Genomic DNA, 26232 nt, shown 5'->3' with positions numbered 1-26232 from the left:
TGCTTGCTCCAGAGGAAGGTGTCATCACCTACTATAGCAGGATGGCTAGTGAATCTGCATACCAAGGCCAGGGACTTCAAAGTCCCTGCTTCCTTTGGTATGTGACCCCTGCTTCCCCAGTCCTGGGTATTGCCATTTCCCCTGCCATGAGGCCCACTTGCCACCCGACAGGTGGGAAAAATAGTCATTAGGTGTGTACCACCTGTGGGCTAGCCACATCCCTTTGGTTTGCTACTCGAAGTGGACAATCGAAGGTTTCCACCATTTTGATTTTGATGGAACTAGGTCTTTTGGGATAGGGTTATGCCCACTCCCCACTGGAAGTTGTGAAATAGGGGTGTAGTCCCCCCTGGGGTGGCTACTATGCTATATTCTCCTAAAAGCTAGTAAATTTAGTAGGAGGCCACCTGATGCCAGGAACTTAGTTGTCTGAGTGAAGGAGGACAAAGACTAGCCAACAAATGTGAGAACTGTTGCCCACCCTGGTCTTTTGGGGACAAATCCTGCCTACCTGCTGCTGTCCCAACAATCGCCCAGACACGACTCGTCTTGTAGTTGTGCATCTCCCAAAAGCCCTGAAGGGCTGCCAGCAATTCCTAAACAAGCCAGTATCTCCCTTGAAGTTAAGGAGCCACTGCAATGCACCCTGCCGGCATCAGCTGTGACATCTTGTCCACCTATCTGCTGACCACCTGGTCTGTCGATGCGTCAGTCACCCAGGAGGAGGTCACTGCTCCAGGAGCTCAGTCCCATCTCCCCAGGAAGTTTGGAGATGCCAAGGCCACCAGGAGTCACCATGCACCAATACCTAAGAGTACCAGAGCAGTTGCAAGCACCAAGGCTTGTTTGCATCTGATCCAGACACCTTTGCGGCAAAAAGACGACCTGCCTCAGAGGAACAACAGTATCTGTGAGGCTGCCCATGAGAGTGGCCTAACTGTCTGTTTTTCTTCTCCTGCTGCAGGTATAACCACAAGTGCCTTTGATGCACAGGAGCAGCTGACAAAAACCCTCTGCACCTGAGCACCCCGGCCCGGGTCCACGACTATCTACTATGCCCCCTTACTCTCAGAACCCTCACGAATATATCTCCTCTTTGGGGGCTCCTGGACTTGTCCCCAAGTCCCCCTTTGCAGCCTATTTCTAGGTGACCCGCATCTTCGCCAACTGTGGAGTGCGCAAAGCACTTGACCCATCCATCACTTCTGAACCTGGTCACACCAGGGAAGATAAAATCGAACTTCTGGAGTTTCTCATGACCGTGACCCCCAGCACTCAGACCTAAAAGGGACCTCCGAAATACTATTGCAAGTACCTGTATGCAATACATGTTCTTCTTCTATTAAAAAGCATTACCACGTAAAAGCTCACTTGTGTGTATTACCTCACTGTGCAAAGTAATATTTCGAACAGTACTTAGCTAATTTTGAAGATTTTTGGTGTCTAAAATAATATAGTTATTTCTTTCTAAAATTGGTCTCTAGTTTCTTCTCCGGTGTGTCTCATTTATTGACTGTGTTCAGCAAATGCTTAGCACTACTCTACGATAAGCCTAAACTGCTCACCAACACTACCACAGAAGAGTGTTTAGTGTTATTATTAAGATCTCTGTAAACTAATAAGGGTTGCCTGTACTATCTACATAGTGTACCCCTACATTGGTACACTGCATAGATAGCCAGGTTCCTACAGTGGGTGATCTGCAAATGGCATGCATTTGAAACAATTCCCACCCCATCCCTTTTTTTTACATCTTTCTTATCGGACATGCTGTTTTGTGGACAGAGGCATCCTTTCTTCCAAAGGTGATTACTTCAGTCCACTGCTCCCATATTGGTAGTGCTAAATTGAGTGTTAAGGTGGCCTCCTGACACCAGAAGAACAGATACGTCTGACCCAGAGAAGACAAAGAGGAACCGAAGGAAGAAGAACTGTGGTTGACTGGTGGACTTTTGGCGCAAAACCCTTCCTGCCTACCAGCTTGCTCTTGATTCGTCAGTCATGACATTACAAGTTGTCCTGCAGCTGTGTGGACTTCAAAAGCCTAAGAGGTTCTTAGGCACTTCGCCAGCCCATTTGCATCTCCCTTGAAGTGGAGGAGCAACTGCCCTCCTTCCTGCAGCACTGCAGAGGACATCTCCCTGAACCCTCCAGCTGTTCTGCTTTGTCCTTCTTCTTGCAGGTCCCCCCAAAGAACTGTCAATGAGGACCCGCTGCACCCTAGTTCATCGGCCCGGGTCCTTGACATTCAAGGGTGGTCTGCTGCTCCCAGGGCCCCCACCTTCCAAGCCCCCTTTTTGGAGCTCCCAGAGTTGTTTCCGTGATCCCCCCCCTTGAACTCTCTTTCTAGGTGCGCAGGACACCCAACTCGACTAGCACCACTGCACCAGGACACCCCTGGCACCCTACTACATACAGGAAACTCCTGAACTGATTGCAAGAACCCCTATTCAGCAAAAGTACTTTGGAACCTTTATCGCATACAAGCGCATTTGAGTGAAAGTGTTACTTGCTAAGTTGTTCTAAAACTGCAACAGTACATATCTTCTTGTAAGTAATATGGTGTTGAAACATACTATAAATTAGCTATTTTTCTAAACAATTGGTTGCAAGTTCCTTCTTAAGTGTTTCTCATTTGACTGTGTGTGTTAACAAAATGCTTAGCTCTACCATCTGATAAGCCTAACTTCTCACACACACTACCAGAAAAGAGAGCTTTTGTGATTCAGTTTTACCTCTGTAAACCAATGAGTCGCATGTACCATTTGCAAAGTGTACCCCTAAATTTGGCACACTAAATACCCAGCTTCTCACAATTATTATTTGTGTTAAGATCTGTTGTGCCCTTCACAAAAAGGAAGCCTCCAGAATATCAAATCTCACTCTGCATAGGCATCTTTTTCCTCAATGTCAAGAGGAGGTGGCTATTGCAAATATATGCTGAGCATCGATGTGCACCTCAGCTCTCACGTTTACCAAGCATTACTGTTTGTATTTAGAAGGGAAAAAGCACAGTCTCTTTGCTCATTACGGTCTCCTGGGTTTTCTGATGTAAATGTTCCTGCCTAGCCATGTGAGAAGGGCATTGCTGTGGGATCTATTCAAAAGGTGAGGAATCTGTAGGTGGAAGTATACATCAGAAGAATAAGTTATTTTCCTTTGATAACATCCTATATATATATATATATATATATATTTTTTTTTAAATAAAATATTTTAGAGTGTTCAAGGCAGTCAGCAAACATAAATAACAAATCAGGCAAACCAGTACACTCAACTGTGACTTCCCTGGAGCCCAAAGTAATCCCACCAAGGATCCCATATCTTACAATGCTTGTGTGGGTTGCCCCGGGCGGCCTACAGCGGCTGATCCATTTTGGTACACCAGTCCATCACCCGCTGCCAGGCCAACAAGCTCATTTATAGTTTTTGGGTGATATTCCTTTTCCCAAGTATTGAAGTCACTCCCACAAAATATCTCTATTTGTATAATGGGGCACAAGCAAATCACATTGTAGGAGTCCGCCTCCTCTGCTACCCATCTCTGACATGAGGGTGATGAGTGCTTGCTTGCCCTCCACAACCTCAGCGGAGCCAAATATGTTATGTGTGGGACATTTACCTGGATCATCCGGAGTCAAGAGGAAATAGCCACTCCTCTCAGGGACAGGAGCACTTCCGTCCTTTCCCTGTCTTCCAGGCCACCAACACAGGCCTTCCATTGGGTACCAAGGTCAGTAAGCAATCCTGGAGCATTAGTGACCAGGGAGTGCTATATGTGAGAGACTGCCCCCCAACAGAGACATGACATAACCTTATGGAGCTAAATTCGGGGACCCCCCTCCAAGGTGGACCTACGGACTGATAAAACATGGCAGAACTGCAAGAATCTAAAGACCTGAGAATGGTGTAGTTGAAAGTCAGTCTGCAAGTCTGGACAGCCTGCCATACATCACCCTGACATGAAATTCTGATCCGGGCCCCAGGTCCTGAATCCTTTCAAGCCCACCACTTGCTGGAGCAAAGTACCCTTCCATAGGGGTGTTTGGAGCCTAGTCCTTCCTCTCCAGCTGGTCCACTTCGTGGCCGCATGCCATGTTGTGAAAATCAATTTGGTTGTGTTCAGGAGGGAGCAGCTAACCCGTATAAGTGGTCCACAATCACATCCTACTTCATAAACGACTTCTCTGCCCGGTATGTAGAGTTCTCTAGACTGCCAACAGCCAGTCATTCAGAACCACCAGTTGTGAGGCCCAATAGTAGAGATGGAGGTCTGCCGCTGCAAGGCCTTCATCCAAGGTGGACTCTACACACTTACTGAATGCTATGCGGTCAACCCAGTGCACTCAGAGGAAGGTCCTCACAGAGGTCTATATGGAATGGAACCAAGCTCTGCGGATACATGGGGAAGGCTCTGCAGAATGCAGAGGCAGTGAGGTAGCACCACCATTTTAAACCATGCAATCCTACCAATAATGTTGGCGGGGAGAGAGGACCACCGCTCAAGATCTCCACGTATACAGGTCACCGGGGGGTGGTCAGGTTCAACAACCATGCTAGATCAAAGAGGCAAAATGTCCATGCTAAGGTAGAAAACGTTAACCGCCTGAAGGGTATGGAGGCGCCCAAGTCGTGATCTTGCAAGGAGTCCATCACCAGAAATCGTAGGGACTTCGAGTGGTTGACAATTAGCTCAGAGGCTTGGCCATAAAGTTTAAATGTGTATCATTCTGAGCCCTGATCTGAGTTGTTCAGTAAAAGGAACACATCAACATAAATTGTGATGTGGTCTTCCTTGACACCCAGCCCCCACTAGAACCTCATAAGCTGTGAGTCACTGTGGACCCATGTCACCAGGGCTTCATCGTGAAAAGGAGGGGGACTGTTGACAGCTCTGCCTGTTCTCCAGAGGCGCCTATGTGTTTTGGGCACCTCTTTGACCTCTGCACCTGACCAACCCTGAGCTGCTGGTGTGGTAACTTTGGGGTTGCCTTGAACCTCCAATGGTGGGCTGCCTATGCCCCAGAACTGAGACTTGTAAGTGTTTTACTTACCTCCTAATCTAACCTTTACTTACCTCCCCCAGGAACTGATGACTTTTCACTGTGTCCACTTTGAAAATCGCTTATTGACATTTTTACAAAGACTGTATATGATATTGCTTTTATTCAAAGTTCCTAAAGTATCTAAGTGAAGTACCATACATTTAAAGTGTTTACTGTAAATCTGGAACCTGTTCGTTCTTAAAATAAACTAAGAAAATATATTTTTCAATATAAAAACTATTGGCCTGGAGTAAGTCTTCTGAGTGTGTGTTCCTCATTTATTGCCTGTGTGTTTACAACAAATGCTTAACACTACCCTCTGATAAGCCTACTGCTTGATCACACTACCACAAAATAGAGCATTAGAATAATCTAATTTTCCCACTATCTTACCTCTAAGGGGAACCCTTGAACTCTGTGCACACTATTTCTTACTTTGAAATAGTATATACAGAGCCAACTTCCTACAGCACAAGAATAATCCTCAAAAGCTGTTACGGAATCCCAGGTCTCAGTTACCAATTCCCACTCAGGGACCTGAATACTAGGCATCACCTTATGCGTCAAACCTCAGGACACAGCTGATACAGGAGCTGATCTGATTTGCCCCAACAGCCATAGATCCTACTTTGTGAGGCCACCCAACACTGTCTGGACTCTTCTATACAAAGTTGCTGTGGGATGAGCCTATCTAGTGCGAGCTGATGTAGTTTACTAGTCTCTGCAGCTGACTGGGCCTCCGCACGTGCTATGCCTACCTCCAGATCCACATTCTGAGATGCGTTCTGACAGTCTTAACTGTAGAAGTGCGTGTGGGCAACCCCCCCTGACAAAACGCCTTACTGGTGGCCCAGAGTATCCCCAACAAAGCCACTGAGCACACATGTCACTATGAGAAAGTGTTCCCCTTGGAACTCATGTCCCAGGTAGACAGTGACTAGGGCGAGGTCTGAAATACCCAGAGAAAGAATCTCTGCACCCATAGTAAGGAGCAAATCGGTAGCAGGAATGAAAACATAATCAGTATTGGAGCTGGTCTTATGTTCCACGCAGTTGTGAGTGAGTGCTCGAGTAGGGGGAGTGCCAGTTGTGCCATGCATAACAAAGACTGAAGCCAGCTATCCAGTCCTCGAGGTGGGAGACCAAGGGTTTGGGGCCTGGTCTGGGTCCTAGAACTATCTGCTGTGAAAGACTACCTTGGCCACTACCCTACACACCCCTAAATTCAGTATTTAGGGGAGCCCCTGGCACCAGAGAAACAGATCCTGGTGACCTAAGACAGCCACAAAAAAGAAGGGGAGAAAAAAGCAGCTGACCTGGTACCAACCCCGCCGGCCTGTCTGTATCCCTTGTCGAAATCTGCACCAACAGTTGACTCTTCCTCCAGGTGTGACTCCAGAAACCCGGGAGGACTAACTGCCTTCAATAAAGACTCAAGGCTTTCAGTGAACAGCGGACTTGTTCTCCAGCAAACTCCAAAAGAAGGGACTATGAAGCCTCTGGAACCACCAAAACCCAACTCCTGAAGTCCCCACAGCACCCGCTGCCTCAGACCTGAGTCAAAGTGGACCACCGGTGCCAACAGGATTCCCCAGCCTTCCAGAGTCCGGGAACATCGTGGTTTCACTCCTCCTGGACTCAACGACACTTGCAGCCTCTGCATGCAGCCTGAAAACAGGCAGATGCTTGTATCTGGAAAAAGTTCATCTTGGGTGGAACAAGGTACTAGGTGACTCATTTACAGGGTATTGATACGTGCAAAGGTGCAAGAGCAAGACACATCCAGTAATGCGTGATTTAAGCTGACCCAGTTTTATTTGCACCAGCCTATTTAACCCCACATAGATTGCATAGTGTCTTCCCGACCAGACCAAGTGGCTGCCCCAGGTGTGATGGTCAGCCTGCCTACTTTATATATATGGCATGGGACTGTCCTTGACTAAGGTATGTTGGACCGAGGTGGTTGATATGTTGTGCAGGGTTACAGGCCGTTTGGGTGGAGTGGGATATGAGGCACTGTATGTTAGGCTCATTGACATGCCCAACTAAGAGGGGAGTAAGATTAAATATCACTTTGCATTACTTGGGCTGGTACTATCGAAGACTCATTGCACCAGGCCTACGCAGATGACGCTGACCTGGTGGTTGGCAGATCTTATGGAGTGGGATGTGGCTGAGGAATGTAAACTGAAGAGATTGTGGTGAGATGAGCATACTGAGCATGACCTGGAGAAAAGGGGCTGGGCATGCTTGATAGCCTGGAAGGAAATTTCCAGGATTTTGGGGATGATGCGGGTTGATCTCGGCAGGGAGCGGGGTCTATGTTGATGTGGTAAGCAGTGACAGCAGTGAGATCTCCTTTTAAGTTACAAGTGTACAACCCCTGCCCTCCCTATCCCATAAAGGGGGGGCAGTGATAGTCCACACTAACTGACTATTTATCCTTCGGCCCTCCTGTGCAGCCCCATCCCCCAATTTGATTCCTTGTGGAACTGTGGTTTGTTTAAATGTGGTGCCTCTGCTTGATGTGGTCATTAAGGCCATTGACATTCCATCTAATTACTTTAAAAACCATCAGACTTCATACGACATTCTCAGACCGGGGTATTACCTGCGGGAGCCTCCAGTGAATAAAAGGAACAAAGGTAAAGGCTGCCTAAAAACAAAACCAAGCATATAGCCTAATGGGCCGAAACACACCATATATACCCCCAAACCATCTTCCCACACTATACTTGCACCCCAGAAGCATCTGTCACTCCAACACTAAATATCACACACACAAGAAACACAACCTGCGTCCCCCTTGCAATAACTCATTGATAAGGATACAGTGCTGCTATCTCAGGAATATAGGAAACTCCAAGGGCCTTCAAGAAAACCCCTGTTCAAGTTATGGCCCCATCAGCTCCCCCATGTGACGCAGGGGACTGATGGGTGCCAGATAACCACCTCCCTCCCCGCCGGGCTGGGCACATCTGATCTATGGTGAAACCCATGTCCCTCTTCCCCCACACAGAGGAGGTGAGTTGTTGAGCAGGGGACAGGTCACTGTGACCATTCCCGGGTCGCCTTAGAAGAAGGATTTAACTTTGTGAGTCAGCCGAAGGCAGGCCAGGAAAGAGGAGCTGTATTGTAAGTCCAATGCTTGCAGCTTCTATTTGACAGCCTTAAAGGACTTAAGTTGATGCTGCACCAGGCAAGTAGTCTCAGGAAATACCAGGATCTGAGCTGACTGAAAGCGTGTGGGAGCTAGGTCACGGGCTGAGCAAAGAACTGTTGTCTTCATCTTTGAAGTTCAGCACCTTAGCAATGATTGGATGCGAGGGGCTGCTGCCAAGGACCTCTGCGTTCTACTGTAGGAAAGTACCCTCTTTTTTGGCATGGTTACCCGTCAGTGTGTTTGACTGTGTTCACTAGGATCCTTCTAACCAGGACCACAGTGATTAAGTTCTCTTCCTTCAAACTTGGTAACTTGATTACTTACACCCCACATTTGGCATACTGGTGCCCCCATGTAAGTCCCTAGTATATGGTACCCAGGGCATTTGGGTACAAGGGGATCCCCATGGGCTGCAGCATGTATTATGCCACCCATAGGGACCCATGCAAAGTGTACCTGCAGGCCTGCTGTTGCAGCCTGCGTGAAAGGGTACATGCATCCATTTCACTACAGGTCACTGCACCAGGTCATGGTAAGCCACCCCTATGGCAGGCCCTCCTAGCCCAGGGTGCAGGTGTTTGTGTGTGTGTGTGCCCCTGCACTAGCGGAGGTGCCCCCCACAAACTCAGTTCCGTTTTCCGGGACTTCGTGCAGGGACACCATTTTGTGTGTGTACTGGACATAGGTCATTACCTATGTCCTGCTACATAATCGCAACTCTGAATCTAGGCATGTTTGGTATCAAACATGTCTGAATCATACCTCAATACTGGTGTTAATATTGGAAGTATGATTCCATGCCCTCTGGGGCTCCTTAGAGGACTCCCAGCATTGCTCCTACCAGCCTTCTGGGGTTTTCCAGGCAGCCCAAGCTGCTGCCACCCCTCAGACAGTTTTCTGCCCCCCTGCTGCTTGAACATCTCAAGCCCAGGAAGGCAGAACAAAGGATTTCCTTTGGGAGAGGGGTGTAACACCCTCTCCCTTTGGAAATAGATGTTATGTGGCTTGGGAGATTTAGCCTCCCAAGCACCTGGTATGCTTTAAAGGGCACATTTGGTGACCTCCATGCATAAACCAGTCTCCAACGGTTCAGGGACCTCAAGTTCCTACTCTGGTGCGAAACTGAACAATGGAAAAGGGAGTGAACACTCCCCTGTCCATCACCTCCCCAGGGGTGGTGCCCAGAGCTTCTCCAGAGGGTCGCTGGGTTCTGCCATCTTGAATCGAAGGTTGGCAGGACCTCTGGGAGTATCTGAGTGGCCAGGCAGGTGATGTCAGAGCCCACTCCTGACAGGTAGTCTCCTGGCTAGGTGACCAGTCCCCCTTTCATGGCTATTTAGGGTCTCTCCCTTGGGTGGGTCCTCAGATTAGTCTTACAAGATTCCAGCAGCGCTCCTCTGCAACCTCTACTTTGACTTCTAGCCACTGGACCCGCGACGGGACCAAAGGAATCAATGGAGAGACCCGGGGGTTACTCCAGACAATGCAGGCAGGGCAGAGGGATCTTCTCGGGCCAACCACCGACTGGGCAAGGGTGAGGGCCACCTGCTGGTCACTGCTGCACCGGTGGTTGGTTCTTCACGGGCCTGGGGGCGCATTGCTTCTTCCCCTTGGTACCACTGGTACCTTTTACAAGGGACGTATCTGTGCCAGGTGTGTGCCAATTGTGGAAACAATGGTACATTTTGAATGAAAGAACACTGGTGATGGGGTCTGGTAAGCAGGGTCCTAGCACACTGTCCTTCAAGTCAGCATCTATATCAGGCAAAAAGTGGTGGTGGGGTAACTGCAACAAGGAGGCATTTTCCTATATCCAGTAACTTACTCCTTTCTTCCTGGTTGCTAGGGGGCACTGTGGTACTTACCTTTGTGTGTTTTTTTTTTTTTTTTAGTACCCCAGCTCCCCTCTACACATTGACTTACTTAGATGGGGTTCCTGTGTTTGCATTTCATTTTTTAGTATATGGTTTTTGGCTCACCCAAGGGTCACTATTGTCTATTTGCATGTGCACTGTTTTCTATCCCTTTTGTATGCCTATTACTGATAACTAGTGCGCATATTTAGTGTGTTTACTTATCTCCTATTGGAGGGTTGCCTATTTAGTGTTTTGATACTTTGTTACTGTAATAAAGACAGTTTATTTTTGTAACATTGAGTTTTCTTTCATGTGTTTAAGTGCTGTGTGATTACAGTGATATTGCATGAGCTTTGCATGTCTCCCAGATAAGCCTTGGCTGCTCATCCACAGCTGCATCTAGAGAGCCCGGCTACTAGACACTGCTGGGGTACCTGGACCTGGTATAAGGTGTACCTTAGGTACCCACCACACACTAGGCCGGCTTTCTACATCTACCATGAAACACGAAGAAAGGTGCCCCTAAGGGACCCATGACAGATTGCTTTTCTCAAGGAAATCCTCAGGTGCTATTCCCTCAACCCCCTCGGGGAAGCTTACGTACTTGAGTTTGTTCCACAGAGCCCGGTTCTCTGCATCTTCAACAGAGATCGCCTGACTCTGGGACGCCGTGGTCAGGCGAGCCACCTCCCCGCTTTCAAGGTTGTCACCCCTCGATGCCAGCAAGGAGTTTCGAGAGATTGAGGAGATCCTAAAGTAGAAGTGCGACGCCCACACCAACCTCCACAATCCTGGACTCCAGCTTAGAATGAGAGGCTTGGATGGGAAGAAGAATATCTGTAGTGTTGGGTTGTCTTGTGTAGGAAAGTGCCTCTTTTGACATGTCACCCCCCACTTTTTGCGTTGTTTCTCGTGCAATTTCAACTGAAAGTGCACTGGGTCCCTGCTAAACCGGTCCCCAGTGCCCAATTTCTTTTCCTAAAACTACAGTCGCTTTTCCCAATTGGCAAACCTTTAGTTGCCGCTGTTAAGTCCCTAGTAAATGGTACCTCTGTTACCTATGGTATGGGCCAACATAAAGGAAGGCATCTGAGGGCTTAGGTGCAGATTGTGCCACCACCAGAGACCCTCTCACTAGGTGCCACCAGTACTGCTTTCGCAGGCTGCATGTCTTGGTGCAGACTTAAAGTGAAAATACAACATGGCCCATATCCTGTGTGCCAGGCCCCCTGCACACTGTATGCAATATATGTAAGTCACCCCTCTGGCAGGCCTTCCAGCTCTAAAAGCGCAGGGTGTATTATATGGCGTGAGGGGGCATACCTGTATGAGCAGATATGCCTCTGCTATGTCTTTGTCAATTCTCAGACATAGTAAGTGAACTGTGAAGCCATTTTATGTACTTGTGCTGGACACAGCCATTTTATTTACTTGTGCTTGACACTGGTCATTACAAGTTCCCCAGCTACATGATGCCTTCACTGACAATAGAGATGTTTGGTATCAAACATCTCGTATTAATAAACACTCATTGTATCCAGTTATGGATTTATTAATACATGCACTCCGAGGGCACCTTAGAGGTGCCCTCTGCAAACCTACGAACTCCTAGTATGGGCACTGACTGGTCAAAACCAATCTAGCAACCTTAAGACAGAGTTCTGGCCCCTGAGGTGAGAGAGCCAGTGCTCTTAAGGGCTCAGAACAAAGGCCTGCTCTGGGCAGAGCTGTGACCTCCTCTCCCAGGCTGGATGGACATTCCAGGGCGGGGAGCTTCAGAGGCCTTGCAGTTTTTGAAATGCAACCCAGGACTCTCCAAATAGTGGAGGAGGTCGATCCCCATTTTCACATCCTACTTTTGGCAGGCAGGCGTTGCAGGAAAATTAAGTAAATTAGTAGGAGTGCCCACTTCATGCGAGTCCCACCCCTAAGGTGTACGAGCTGAAGTGGACCACTACTTTTTAAATTCCTCCATCTTGCATGGAAGCAATTAGGCCAGTAGGGTTAGTGCTATGCCACTTCCTAAAGGAAGTGGTCTTAGAAAGGGTGTAGTCACACTAAAGGTAAGTTGCCCATTTGCTACCACCTTGCACTCCCTGTAAAGCCCCTAAATTCAGTATTTAGGTGGCCCCCCTAAACACTTGAATCAGATTCCTGGAACCTAAGAAGTTCCGGACCCGTCGCCAGCAGAGAAGACTGAAGACATTGACTAACTTGGCCCCTGCCCTACTAGCCTGCCTGTAGTCTTCAAAGAAACCTGCAACCAGATGACAACCGTCCTGCAGCCCAGTGACCTCCAAATCCTTGGGAGCACTGACTACTTTCTAAAAAGACTAAGATCTCTTGTGGGACAGCGTTTCGGTCCAGAAGAAATCATGTTTAAAGAACCTGGAGCTTGCCTGAGGAACCGCAAAACCTGACACCAGAAGTGACTACAAGACCTGACGCCCCTGGCCCGAGTCCAAGTGGCCCACCCATCCAGTGAAGGTTCCCCAGCACTTCTGACCAAGAGTCCACCATGGGTTGACCCCTGCTAGACTCTCCAGCGATGCCTACAGCCTAAATCCAAGCCCCCTCAACTTGCCTGGTGAGCTAATTCCGACCCCTATATACACCCCTGCACCGGGAGCCGCTGGGCCTTGGGGAGTTCAGCCATCTGTATCCCTACTACCCCTGGCATCTCAACTTATCTGGATAGCTGTGGGTTGACCTTTCCCGACCTCCTGACCAGAGCCTGCAGCCTGTTTCTGAAAGTCCTCTCTTCCATTGAAACACATTGGGTGCTCAACGCTGTGTTGGCGCTCTGCACCCATCCTCCCTTGTGCCGCTGAGGGTGTAGATTTGGTGCTACCTTGTGCCCCCCCTTGTGCTTGCCTCAACTCCAGCATAACGACCCCTGACCCTGCTTTACTCACCTGTGAGCAGCTCTGCAGCGGATACCCCCTTTCTCCATTGGATAGCATTGGACGCCCAGTGCTGTGTTGGCACTCTGCACCAGGCCACCCCTGTGCTGCTGAGGGTGTAAACACTACTTACCTTATAACAAAGTTCTTTGGTTCAAAGCATATATAAAAACAAATGTTTATGTTCTAAATTGGTCTCGGTTTTATTTGTGTATCTCATTTATTGCCTCCGTGAGTACAAAAAATGCTTAACACGACTCATTGATAAGCCTAGCTGCTCGCCCACACTACCACAAATAGAGCTCTAGACCTATCTATTTTTGCCTGTGCACATCTTATAGAGAGCCAGCGTCCTACATCATGCCTGTAGAGGCAGTACCTCACTGAAGTCTTTTTTGGCCGCAGGAGTCTGAAGAGCTGTGAATTTTTCTATATTTAATTGCACCTACGTAGGGTGGGCGCCCCCTCACCCTGTAATGGAACTGTGAAACAGTGTAGTAACAGGGACCCTGCTTAAAGTCCACAGAGCCACCTCTTGGAAGAGAGAAGCGCAGGGAAGAACAGCCAAAGTGTGAATGTAGGCCTCAGATTTGTGGCTGGGCAGAGGATAGGGTGAAGGGGTGGAGAAAAGCCCTGACCTGCTTGCGCAGGGGGAGATCCCTCCCTGGCAGCACGAGCAGTCAGGTCCCTCCCATCAACCACTGCAAGTGGTGTCCTGTGGGATAAAGAGCCACTGGGGCAGTCAGAGTGTGACCCATGGGCCCCGGCCCCTCAGGGAGAGAATAGCGACAAAGCCTAATCCATACAGCTCACAGCAGCCAGTTACGGCGATGTCCACAATGAGGGCCCTGGAAGGCAGAAATACCAGAATTGAGCCCTACTCGGATAGTCCAATCACTTCGGGTGGAGGAGAAGCCTGACACGGCCCTAAGTATTCCCCAGGGCTGGCCCAGCATCCTGCGCCACCAGTTGGGGCACTCCCGGCTCAAGCTGAGGAGGTCCCACTCTCCATCTAGACAGTGGGGTAGCTGAGGGCCTGCAGCAAACAGCCCCTCAGCAGGCCACCCCTGGCTGTGCAGGTGCCCGTGACCAATCTAGGATGGGACCATAGCAGATTCCAAGCGGGCTGACCCCTGCCCAGCGGGCCAGGGGGATATTTAAAAGGTGTAAGACCTCCAGGTAGCTAGTGTATCCACCAGAAAGATAGTTACCGAAGGCAAGTAACTTGTTCTTTGTTTTAACCATAGGATGTGGAGGCTTCCAGACAGGGATAGCTTCTATGAGAGATTTGCATTAGCTTGGAGGTCCAGAGCTTACGTACGTTTCTCATAAAACGTTGTTTCAGACAGGCAAGCACAAAGGTGATGTGATCACTTTTTTATGTTGGTGAGGAATGTGGCAGTAGTATGAGGAACTACTGTTTTTAGTAACCCCAGTGATGAAGGTTTTTTTTTTTCAGGTTGCAAGCTAACCATTTTCTCTACACATTTCAAATCCTGAGGGAGGGGGAGAAAGTTTCAAATTCTTGAGTGTATGAAAGTGGAATCTGGCAGAATTAGCCATAGCCTATGTGTGCACCTTGAGGTTCAGGTTTTCACAGAAAATAAATAAAAAAATTATGCAATAGGGACTACTATGGCATTCCCAAGTCTTCAGGGTTTGAAGGGAGAAAAACGTGGTTGCTGGGTCAGAGTTTTGGGAAGCAATTCAGTTTTTGACTGTAGGAAGTTGGCTCTGTATACACTATCTCAAAGTAAGAGCTATTGTGCACAGTGTCCTAGGATTCCCCTTAGAGGTAAGATAGTGGCAAAGTTAGATAATTCTAATGCTCTATTTTGTGGTAGTGTGGTCGAGCAGTAGGCTTATCAGAGGGTGGTGTTAAGCATTTGTTGTACAGATACAATGCAATAATGAGGAACACACACTGAAAGACTTAACTCCAGGCCAATAGTTTTTATATAGAAAAATATATTTTCTTAATTTATTTTAGATCCACAAGATTCAAGATTTGAGGTAAATACATAAAATGCAAGGTACTCCACACATGTAAGTTAGGAACTTTGAATTAGAGCAATAACATACACAGTTTTAGTTAAAATGGCAATAAGCTATTTTAAAAGTGGCCACTTAGTGCAAAAATCAACAGTTCCTGGGTGAGGTAAGTAATGGTTAGTTTGTCAGTTGAGTAAGACACTTACAAGTCTACGTTCCTGGGCGTAGCAGCCCACCGTTGGGGTGTTCAAGGTAACCCCAAAGTTACCACACCAGCAGCACAGGGCTGGTCAGGTGCAGAGGTCAAAGAGGAGCCCAAAACACATAGGCGCCTATGAAGAACAGGGGTGCTCCGGTTCCAGTCTGCCAGCAGGTAAGTACCCGCGTCCTCTGGGGGGCTTTGTAGAGCACTGGGGGGGACACAAGTAGGCACAGAAACACACCCGCAGCGGCACAGGGGCGGCCGGGTGCAGTGTGCAAAGCAGGCGTTGGGTTTTGTATTAGAATCAATGGGGGGACCCGGGGGTCACGCTAGCGGTGCAGGCAGGGCACAGGGGGGGAGGGGCTTCTCGCGCCAGCCACCGACTGGGCTAGCCAGAGGGTCACCTGAGGGTCACTCCTACATTGATGTTTGTTTCCTTCTGGTCCTGAGGGCTGCGGATGCAGTGCTTGTTCCAGGCGTCGGGTTCCTTGTTACACGCAGACGTGGTCAGGGGGAAGCCTCTGGATGCGTCGCTGTGGGGGTCCAGGGGGGTCGTCTCGGGCTACCCACGAGGTCGCAGTCACCTGGGAGTCCTCCCTGTGGTGTTGGGTCTCTGTAGCTCGAGCAGGGGGTGTCCGATGCAGAGGATGAAGTCTCACGCTTCCGGCGGGAAGAGTGAGGACTTTAAAAGTTGCAAGAAAGTTGCTAAGTTGTTGCTGGATTTGAACACAGCAGAGGTCACAAGAGTTTCTTGGTCCTTTAGTTCAGGGCAGTCCTCTGAGGCTTCAGAGGTCACTGGTCCCTGTCGGATGCGTCGCTGTTGCAGTTTTCTTCCTGTCAGGAGACAGGCTGGTAGGGCTGGGGCCAAAGCAGTTGTTGTCTCTGCAGGGCTTTCAGGTCAGTAGTCCTTCTTGGTTCAGGTTGCAGGAATCTGATTTCCTGGGTTCTGGGGTGCCCCTAAATACTATATTTAGGGGTGTGTTTAGGTCTGGGGGGCAGTAGCCAATGGCTGCTGTCCTGGAGGGTGGCTACACCCTCTTTGTGCCTCCTCCTGTGGGGAGGGGGGCACATCCCTAATCCTATTGTGGGAATCCTCCAAACTCAAGATGGAGGATTTCTAAAGGCGGGGTCACCTCAGCTCAGGACACCTTAGGGGCTGTCCTGACCGGTGGGTGACTCCTCCTTGTTTTTCTCATTATCTCCTCCAGCCTTCCCTCCAACAGTCATGCAGTGGCCGGAGGGGCGGGCATCTCCACTAGCTGGCATGCCTTGGGGTGCTGTAACAAAAGGCTTGAGCCTTTGAGGCTCACCGCCAGGTGTTACAGTTCCTGCAGGGGGAGGTGAGAAGCACCTCCACCCAGTACAGGCTTTGTTCCTGGCCACAGAGTGACAAAGGCACTCTCCCCATCTGGCCAGCAACTCGTCTGGTTGTGGCAGGCTGGCAGAAACTGGTCAGCTTAGCACTAGGAGTCGGACTGGTATTCAGGGGGCATCTCTAAGATGCCCTCTGGGTGCATTTTACAATAAATTGCACACTGGCATCAGTGTCCATTTATTGTGCTGAGAAGTTTGATATCAGACTTCCCAGATTTCAGTGTAGCCATTATGGAACTGTGGAGTTCTTGTTTTGACAAACTCCCAGACCATATACTCTTATGTCTACCCTGCACTTACAATATCTACGATTTTGCTTAGACACTGTAGGGGCATAGTGCTCATGCACATATGCCGTCACCTGTGGTATAGTGCACCCTGCCCTAGGGCTATAAGGCCTGCTTGAGGGGTGACTTACCTATGCCACAGGCAGTGTGAGGTTGGCATGGCACTCTGAGGGGCGTGCCATGTCGATTTAGTCTTTTTCTCCCCACGAGCACACACAAGCTGTGAGGCAGTGTGCTGAGTGAGGGGTCCCCAGGGTGGCATAAGACATGCTGCAGCCCTTAGAGACCTTTCCTGGCATCAGAGCCCTTGGTACCAGGGGTGCCATTTACAAGGGACTTATCTGGGTGCCAGGGCTGTGCCAATTGTGGAATCAAAGGTACAGTTTAGGGAAAGAACACTGGTGCTGGGGCCTGGTTAGCAGGGTCCCAGCACACTTTCAATCATAACTGGCATCAGCAAAAGGCAAAAACCAAGGAGGCATTTCCTTACATTGGCGTTTTGCATTTCTAGTGCTTTCCTTCCATCTATTTGTGTAAGTGATCTAGGGGAGATTTTAATCTTGGATATGGATTCAGGAGGAAGGCTCAGTGCGAGAAATCCCTGGCTGTCATTAGTATAGTGATAAATCATGGTGTCAGGACCTATGAGAAGTTTTTCCCAGTGGTTTAAAAGGGAATAGTAGTTATCAACAGAAGAGGGATAATGTTTTTTTTTAAGGAGGCTGCACACGGAGTTCCAAGATGTCCGTGGTGTGCTAAGAGTAAAGAACTGCTTCCTACGCTAAAATGGCTACCACGGGGGCATGGCCAACCAAGATGTCTGGTGGGACGCGTCTCTAGTGCCTAGGGAGGAGACTCCTGAGGCCGTTCTCTTACTCCTCTTCCCTCCCCCCACACCCCCCACAATTCCACCCCCCCCCCCCCCCTCAGTGTGGGCAAGGCTGTTGCAGGGAGCAGGAGCGGCCGTGTAGACCTTGCTTTCCCTGCGGCGCGATCTTGACGAGGAGGCAGGTGAGGCCCGCAGCAATACATCCAAATCACCTTATAAGTGTATTGGGGCCAGATATATCTCCCCCTGCGACGATGATTGGCCTGAGACCGGGACTTGGGAGCACTACAGTTCGACGGTGATGAGTGGGGGTCAGGGTGCAAGCAGCACATGGCTTAATCTGGGCTGCGGAGGAGCGGCCTGGGGTGGCACAACGAACTGCAGTGCTTTCCTGCGGTGAGACGGAGGTTGCCATTACGGCAATAGACATTGTCAGCACTCAGCCGGTGGGGTGTCTTCTGCGGCCTTGGAGTAGTGTTGACGTGTGGAGGTCTGGCACCTATGACCTTGCATGCAGTGAGCACACTTGACCCATGCAGGCCTTGAGTTGGTGGCATGGCTACATGGACATCAAGCGCCCCCTTTTTGTGGATATTCGGGGCTGGACAACTGATCTGCATTATTACACAGCTGTTGCAGCTCAGCTGAGCTTAATTTTTGCTCCTTGGAGTAAGGTACGGTGGTGATAAATCCTATTATTTCTCAGTTGATGGTGAGACGGGGTGGTATTGGCAGACCACGCTTTCGCAGGGAAACACTACGGAACAATATACTACACCTACCCCGCTGCCGCAGCACCAGACTCATATGGCAGGCCTAGAGAGGCATTGGGAGCACCGGCTACTGCGGAGTAGCCCTCACGGGCTGTACTGTTAGCTACTATACAGGGCGCCAGGTGGCCCTGGAGGGGAAAATAGAAACTGTAGCTGTGGAGGTGAACCTTCTATGAACTGACCTCCACGGAGTCTCTTATAAGGTCAAGGTGGCGGAGGGGTCTATCGTGGACTTGCAGACGGAGGTTGGCACCTTGTGCAAACAGATGGCACAGGTTACTTTCACTGTTGGAATTTTAGAGGCAATTTTGGAGGACTCAGAGGGCAGATCCTGACGGAACAACGTGTGCCTACTTGGGTTTCTGGAACGGGCGGAGGGCTCTACGGCAGAAGGTTTCGTTGAGCGGTGGATTAGAGATGTACTGCAACCTGAGGGGTTATCTAAGGTGTTTGTGGTGGAGCGCGCGCACACAGGGTACTAGTTGCTCCTCCTCTGCCTGGAGCGCCTCCAAGGGCCATCATTGCACGCCTCCTGAACTATATAGATAGGGACTATTTCCTGCGGACTGCGAGTGAAACCGATAGGGCTGTCTTTGATAATTGCAAAAAATCCTTTTCCCCGACTATACGAAGAAGGTCAAGACCTCTCGAAAGGAGATTTTGGAGGTGAAGGCCAAGCTTCGTGCTGTGAACTTTCAATACATGTTATTGTACCCGGCACGTTTGAAGGTGATCTCCGAAGGCAAGTCGCATTTCTTTGACCATCCTGAGGAGATCTGGAGATTAGGGACAAGGTTGGCCTGGTCGGTTCTGGGCAGTCTGGAGTTGGCACGGCTTGTACTTCTGGAATGGACAGCACGGAGTGGAGAGATGTTGAGGGGAGGGCCAGAAGCAGGTCTCTGAGCAGCGGTGTGACAACTCTGTCAGCAGAATTGAAATCCAACAGTATGGTACTATGGCGGTGGGGGATCCTGAGCAGGCCATCGAACTTGCTGACTCATCAGATGGGGGAGAGGAGATGCTCTCTGTTGATTGTTGATTTTGTTGGTCTTTGGTGGATGTTGCTCTTCCGGACCCACCGGGGTCATGTGCTTAGGGCTGAGGCGCATGCGTCGCATAGTAGGAGCACTGGGAGTGCTAAGAATATTGGCTTAAAGGGGCGCTACATGAATCTGTATTTTACAAATGATGGGGGATTGGGGGGATGCTTTTCCTAGACTATGATTGGTTGTGGCGGTAGGCCCTGTGTATTCTGTTCTCGGGATGGGGGGTGGTCACTTCCACTGTGGTGGTAGAACTTTCGGGTGTTGGGGTTTAGGCTTTTTTCCTGGCAGCATACACACACATGGATCCACGGTATGTTTTGATGCATCTGTTTTACTGTTCATGGAAGGTTGCATATGTTTGATGTTTACAACAGCAGTGCATTGTTGAGTGTGGGATGTGTGGTAAAGACTTGTCTTGCCTTCTCCTTTTGGGTGGGAGGAGGAGACGCAGGGGGAAGGGAAGATATGAACTCTTAACATGGGTCGACAGATTAACATAGAGTACACTCCTTCTTGAGGCGACATAAGGTTCATATAACGTGTCTCTAGGAAATGCATGACAGAGGAGGAATCACAAAAGTTGGCTAAAAAGTGGGGGGAGAGGGGGCAGGTGTTCTCCTCGTCCTTTTCCTCCTATGCAAGGGGAGTGATGATGTGAATTGCGCCCGGTGTCCCTTTTACACATATCTACAGTGAAGTAGATGTGGAAGGGGGATATATATTTCTACGGGGTACATTGGATGCATTGCCCCTTACTATTCTCAATTCTTATGCACCTAAAATACACAATCACTCTTTTTATGTTAATATACCTGAAGTGTTGGGGGTTGCTGCTCCTCTAGTATGGCCTGGAGATTACAATTGCATATTGGATGGTGAGAAGGGCACTAAACCATTAATGACGAGATCCCTCACAGAGGTTATGCACAATTTAGGGCTCTTGAATGGATGAAGAGAACTACATCTGGAGAGTAGGGAATACACCTGTCATTCTAAGACCCACAATACATATAGCCGGCTGGACTGTTTCCTCCTAGGTGGACTGACTTGTTCACAGGTAATGGATATCAAGCATTTGGGGTGGTTTTTGTTTGATCATGCACCGGTGCTGATGGGATCTGATGTCAAAGTGACCCGCCGTTGGCGTATGCCTACGTCTTTTCTGACTGATGCTGGCTGTCGTGAGAAAATGGGTGGGGCACTTAGGGACTATCTGGACCTAAATTGGGGTACTTCCAACTCAAATGGAACTGAATGGGAAGCCGTGAAGGCGGTACTAAGGTGAGTATGTATAGGCACTGCCAATGGGGTGCCAAACAAATGGAACAGAAACTTAAGAACTGGGAGAGTGTACTGGAGGTGTTGCAGCACCAGACGTCGATAACCTGAGAGGTCGAGTGGGAGCAGCTCCGACTGTTTAGAAAGGTCAGTAGCTGCTGGGACACTTTAGATAAGGTCAAACTTAGATTGTATAGACAGCGCCTCCATAGGGAGGAAGACCAGTCTGGTAAAGTGCCTGCATGGGTTCTCAAGCGGGAAGTTAAATCTCCTCCCATCCTACGCACTAAAAGTATTGAAGATGTGTAGGTTACTAATCGCTGAGATATCCTTTGGGTCTTAGTGGAGCATTTGCAGGCTGTTTCCAGAGCTGGTGCGCCAGTCCCGGATGTTGGCTTAGGAGAGTTTCTGCGGCGGATGCGTCTTCCGTGGCTGGAGCCAGAGACTATGGAAAGTCTAGAGGCTGAGATAACAGTTGAAGTGGGTGCGGCGTAGGAGGCATTGTCGAAGTCTAAATCGTCTGATGGGAATGGTTTCCCGATCGAGTTGTACCAAACATTTCCTCTACATTTTAGTGAGAGGTTGTTGGTGTTGTTTGAGGAAGCCCGGGAACGGGTATTCTCCCGGAGTCCATGCGTCGTCTGTTTAATGCTTAAGCCTGGTGGGGATTCTGATGACCCTTACTCCTATTGCCTGCTCAATATGCTCATTAGTGATGTCATGATTCTTTGTAAGATTTTGGCTACTCGACTGTGTGGAGTGATTCGGGGTTTGGTACATGATGATCAATGCGGTTTTATTCCTGGTTGTAGTACGACTTAGAACGTATGTTGTTTGGCACATGTTATGAATGAAACCTTGGGGGCGTTGGACGCATTGGTTTTAGTATTGCTGGATCTAGATAAGGCTTTTGATACAGTGGAGTGGTACTATCTACTGGCAGTGCTGCAGGGAATGGGATTTGGCCCCCATTTTGTACTTGGGTTCGTTTGTTGTACACTGCTCCCACTGCATGAGTTAGGGTGAGCGGAGAGCTTTAGGAATCCTGGGCGATTGGTAGGGGGACCAGGCAGGGATGCAAACTGTCACCGCTCCTTTTTACTTTAGCGGTGGAACTACTGGTGGTCTGGCTTCGTGAGGAATTGGTGTCCTGGGATGCCCAGGTGGGACAGGTTACTCCTATCATCTCCCTATACGCCAATGATGCGTTGATATACCTTCGAGAGCCACATGTTTCGGACCCTTTGTTGTTACAGTTGTTGGAAGAACTTTGGGCTGTATCTGGTCTCCGGGTGAGTAGGAAAAAGTTGCTCCTGTTTCCTTTAGGGTCATTATGTGGTGCACTGTTCGAGGATTTCCCGGTGGTGGGGATATTTGTGCATATGGGTCACTCATTCTACGATAGCACATGTGACGCACAATGTTGAGCGGGTGGTGACTGGTCTGGAGCACTCTGTCTCGTTATGGAATAAGCTGCCTCTCTCAGTGATGGGAAGGGCAGCTGTGGCCAAGATGATGTTCTTGCCGCGGTGTCTTTACCTTGTGCAGCACTCTGTTTTCGTTGGCAGCTCGGCTTTTCAATCGTCTGGACAGTTGGTTGATTTCATTGGTCTGGGATGGCCGTCGTAGCAGGGTGGCATTATCCACGTTACAAAGGAACATGGAAGATGGAGGCTCCCTAATGTTATACTGTATTATTATGCAGCACACTTACAACAAGCTGCAAAGTGGATGACTCAGTTGGATAATTGGGAAGGCGACTGTTCGTGGGCATGTTGGGGGGAGAGGCGTTGGTGCATGTATTGATGACGGGTGCTCGGTCAGAGACTGCTATTCCCTGTCTGGTCAAAACTACTGCAGGGATCTGGGAGCAAGCTGTTAAGAAAGTACTTTGAGGCGCCCCATTTGATAGGGAACTAAAGATTTGGAATCTAGCCCCCTTTAGGAATATGGACACTAATGTCAAGTAAATGCTTGGAGAGTGGGAAGCTGCCTGGGGGCGGGTGATTTATACCCCACTGGGGAGTTTATCTCCTTTCAGGTGGCGCGAAATACATTTGGATTGAGTGCTGGTCAGTTCTTGCAGTATGCCAAGATTGAGAGTGTGGCTCGAGAAGTCTGGTCTGGATTCTCGGTGGTCTCCCCTGACATCAAAGGTGTTGAATGGGTTGATAAATTAGGGAGAGGATTCCCACTTGATTACCCTGTTCTATAGAGCGATGCATGGGGAACGTGCAGGAGTGGAGTGTGCAGCGCGCAGGGCCTGGGATCGGGATCTGGAGGGTCTCCTAGAGCATGGGTACTCACAAACATTTTCTCTTTGGCCGCACTCTTTGGTCTGTGATGTGACCAAGGGCCACATTGATGCCAGCAGGGTGGCAGTCGGAGGGCTGGGGGTGGGGAGAGGTAGTGGTAAAGTGGTTGTAGAGAAGCGTATACATCTAGTGTCTGAATTACACAATGTGTTACCAGAAACAGGTATAAATTCCGGCTTCTCCACTTAACCAAATTATGTGATCCTAGGCAAATGTTTTATTTCACTTTACCTCCTTTATTCCTTTTTCTTCATCATCACATATAAAGACCTTGAAATACCCCATCAGAATGTATGCTGTATAAAACTCTGTGACTGATTTAAGAAACTATAATGTTGTTCATGTATAATAGAAACCCAGGCCTCCCAAAGAATTCACATAACAACTCACTTGCCTCTTAGTTCACAATTCACATTGTTGTCAGGGTCTTGAGCGGAGTGGGGAATGATAGTTTCTAAATTCTTGTTTGAAAACTATCACTTAAAAAAAAAATACTTCTCAATGCAGTGATATAATCTTGTGTACTAAGGTGAAGCGCTTCTGCAGGTTAATGAAATCCACTTTTTAAATGTCAGTCAGATCATACTTTTATACTTTTGCTGCAAAATGTCTTTAATAATAAGGTGTTTCCCTCGTTACTCCTGTTCTTGAACTTCAAATACCCTCCAAATACATACTTTCCTGTTTCTACAAAAAAAAATGTGTGCTAGTGCCGAGTTGAATAAACAGCAGCACAGTGCTGCTGTTGACCTGGGGGCCGCATGTAAATGTCAGAAGGGCTGCCTGCAGCCCCTGGGACGTACTTTGAGTATCACTGCCCTAGAGGATGTGGACTGGGAAATGGCATGGTCTCTGATGTGCATGGTTTCTTGTAACAACAGATTTAAGCTGTTGCATTTTAATTTTGTTAATCGTGTATCTTACGCCTGCTAGTCTTAACAAAATGGACCCCATAAGTGAGACCGGTTGTCCTAGATGTGGGGAGGTAGGTGCCTCTTTTCTCCACTTAGCTTGGTCCTGTAGGGAGGTGCAACAATTTAGATGGGTGGTGGTTCGAAAGATAGACGGGGTCACCGGTTTGGGGCTCGAAGTGATGCCTTTGACTTGTCAATTAGGTGTACTACGGAGACCACGGGGTAGGGGCGTCCCATATAGATTTGCACAACTCGCTCTTGTGCTGGCTAAGCCTAGGGTAACTATAGGCTGGATGAGTACACTCAGCCTATCTTTGTCTAGCTGGATCCTTGATGTACTGGAATGGGGTGTTGCAGAAGAGCAATACATGAGGATGACACTTAGGGAGGATGGGGCACTTACGGACATAACGGCATGTAGTACACTATTAGAACGCTTCACAGGGGTAGAGTAGTCCAGCTGTATTTGGAGCACTGTTGATGATTGTTGACAATGGAATGTTATGTTGTCCATAAAGGGTGACAACCAGCCGTGGTGATAAGGTAACGCTGATAACCATTGTATCTGAACAAATTAGTTACATGGGAGCTTCTTAAGTAGGGGGGGCTGGGGGTATCTACTATTGCAATGATATCTCCCTCTGTTCAGGGGATCAACAGATATTGTGGTATCTCGCAATGATATGCACTGCTCTGTTTTTGTCTTTACGTTGTTTTATATTATAAAGTCAATAAAATAGGGTTATATAAAAATGTTTTAAAAAAGAGACGCCACACATGTAGGTTGGAGGCAGTTTGGTGTATTACCATTTTGAAGAGAAGCTGGTGTGGGCCAACCAATGAGTGTAAAATGCTTAAATGGAGTCTTGGGCTTTGAAAATATTTATCAAGTCATTGGAGCATGTTGAGTTTTTTTTTATTGGAGAGCAGAAAGGATTCTTCTGAGATAGTTGATGGAACGACAAGCAGAGATTGACTTGATGTGTAAATCAGGGAAGGGATCTCTGAGAGATTTACTGATTGAGATGTTTTTAGAGATCTTGGGTTCTTGATGGGTTATTACTAAAATTGCAGCTTTTTTCTTTTCTAAAATGTTTTCTGTTAGGGAAACATAATTATATGCAGTTTTAGTCCATTCTGTATTTGAAAAGAATAAAAATGTGTTGGTTGTTGAGCATTTAATTCCCTCACGTCTGCAACAAAGCATGAATTGCAGTATTTTTTTTTCTTTTACCATCAGGGAAGGCACTAAAGAACGAGAGGAGAAGAAGGTTGAAGTCACAGTGGAGGAACTAGAGGAGAAAGAGCAGGTCACACCCAGAGGAAGAAAGACTGCCAACAGCCAAGGCAGACGAAAGGGCCGTATTACGCGATCAATGGCCAACGAAGCTGCAGCAGCAAATGCTACTGCCATCCCTACCCCAAGCACCACCCCCACATCTACAGAAGAACCTCAACAACCACAAGCCCCACTGCTACCCCCACCACCAGAGCCTTGTGAGTACTAGTTGTGGTAGAAGAACCGTAAGATTCAGTGACTTTTTGTTCATTAAGTTGAAAATGTTTCTGTTCCAAACACTAGAAACTGATCTGGATTTAAAAGATGCTGTCATTGAGTGTTTAAGTGCTTTAGCTAATTATTTTTATATTTCAGTTTTGTTTTTAATAGCTGAATTATTTATAAGACATGGCAGGTAGCAGTATGTTTTTTGGGGACTTGTAATACTCCCAGACTCTAAGAAGGTAGCTTCTCTGCACACTGACTGATGAGGAGCATGTTAAAGGATGAAAGGAAAGCTTGATGGGATTGAAACGAACATGGAAAAGGACCAGATTATAGAAAGGTTTATCATGTTGAAAATCTGTTTTCTGGGGAGAAAGGTTCTACAGAACAGGTGAGTTCATAGGTATTTCTTGGAAGTTGGTGAGAGGAGTACTTTATCCACACAGGTTCGGTTAGTGTTTTGAGTAGCAGATTCAAAATGTGTGTACAACAGAAGATTAATCCAAGAAGATAAAAGCAGCATATCTGGGTTGTATCTGTTGATAACCTGATGAATGAATAAAGATATATGTATTTTGCACGATTCTGAAGTGGGTAGAGTGGCATTCCTCCAGGGCATTGCGATGAGGGATACCACTCAGCCAAATTGGGACACCTGACTGGTTTAGTTAAAACCATATTTGTTTCTGCTCACTACTAAAAGGCAGATGAAAATGTAATAGAAAGCAGCCCGCAGTTGGAGTTGGCATTT

The 26232-nt window shown here is 48.3% G+C and overlaps 1 protein-coding gene across 16 annotated transcripts in view; it reads left to right on the top strand.

Moving 5' to 3' along the window:
- The window catches only part of NCOR1 (nuclear receptor corepressor 1), a 1251773-nt gene that overhangs the window by 312694 nt on the left and 912847 nt on the right, over positions 1-26232 (top strand). For all 16 annotated transcript variants that reach the window (XM_069226323.1, XM_069226317.1, XM_069226319.1 and 13 more), the window contains one exon: positions 25218-25474. In XM_069226323.1, the coding sequence (XP_069082424.1) occupies positions 25218-25474 (257 nt within the window). The remainder of the gene's footprint in view (positions 1-25217; positions 25475-26232) is intronic.

This window comes from Pleurodeles waltl, chromosome 3_1 (assembly GCF_031143425.1).
Source record: "Pleurodeles waltl isolate 20211129_DDA chromosome 3_1, aPleWal1.hap1.20221129, whole genome shotgun sequence".
Lineage (NCBI taxonomy): Eukaryota > Metazoa > Chordata > Amphibia > Caudata > Salamandridae > Pleurodeles > Pleurodeles waltl.
Note: the sequence above shows the minus strand (reverse complement) of the source record. Positions and strands in the feature narration are given on the sequence as shown.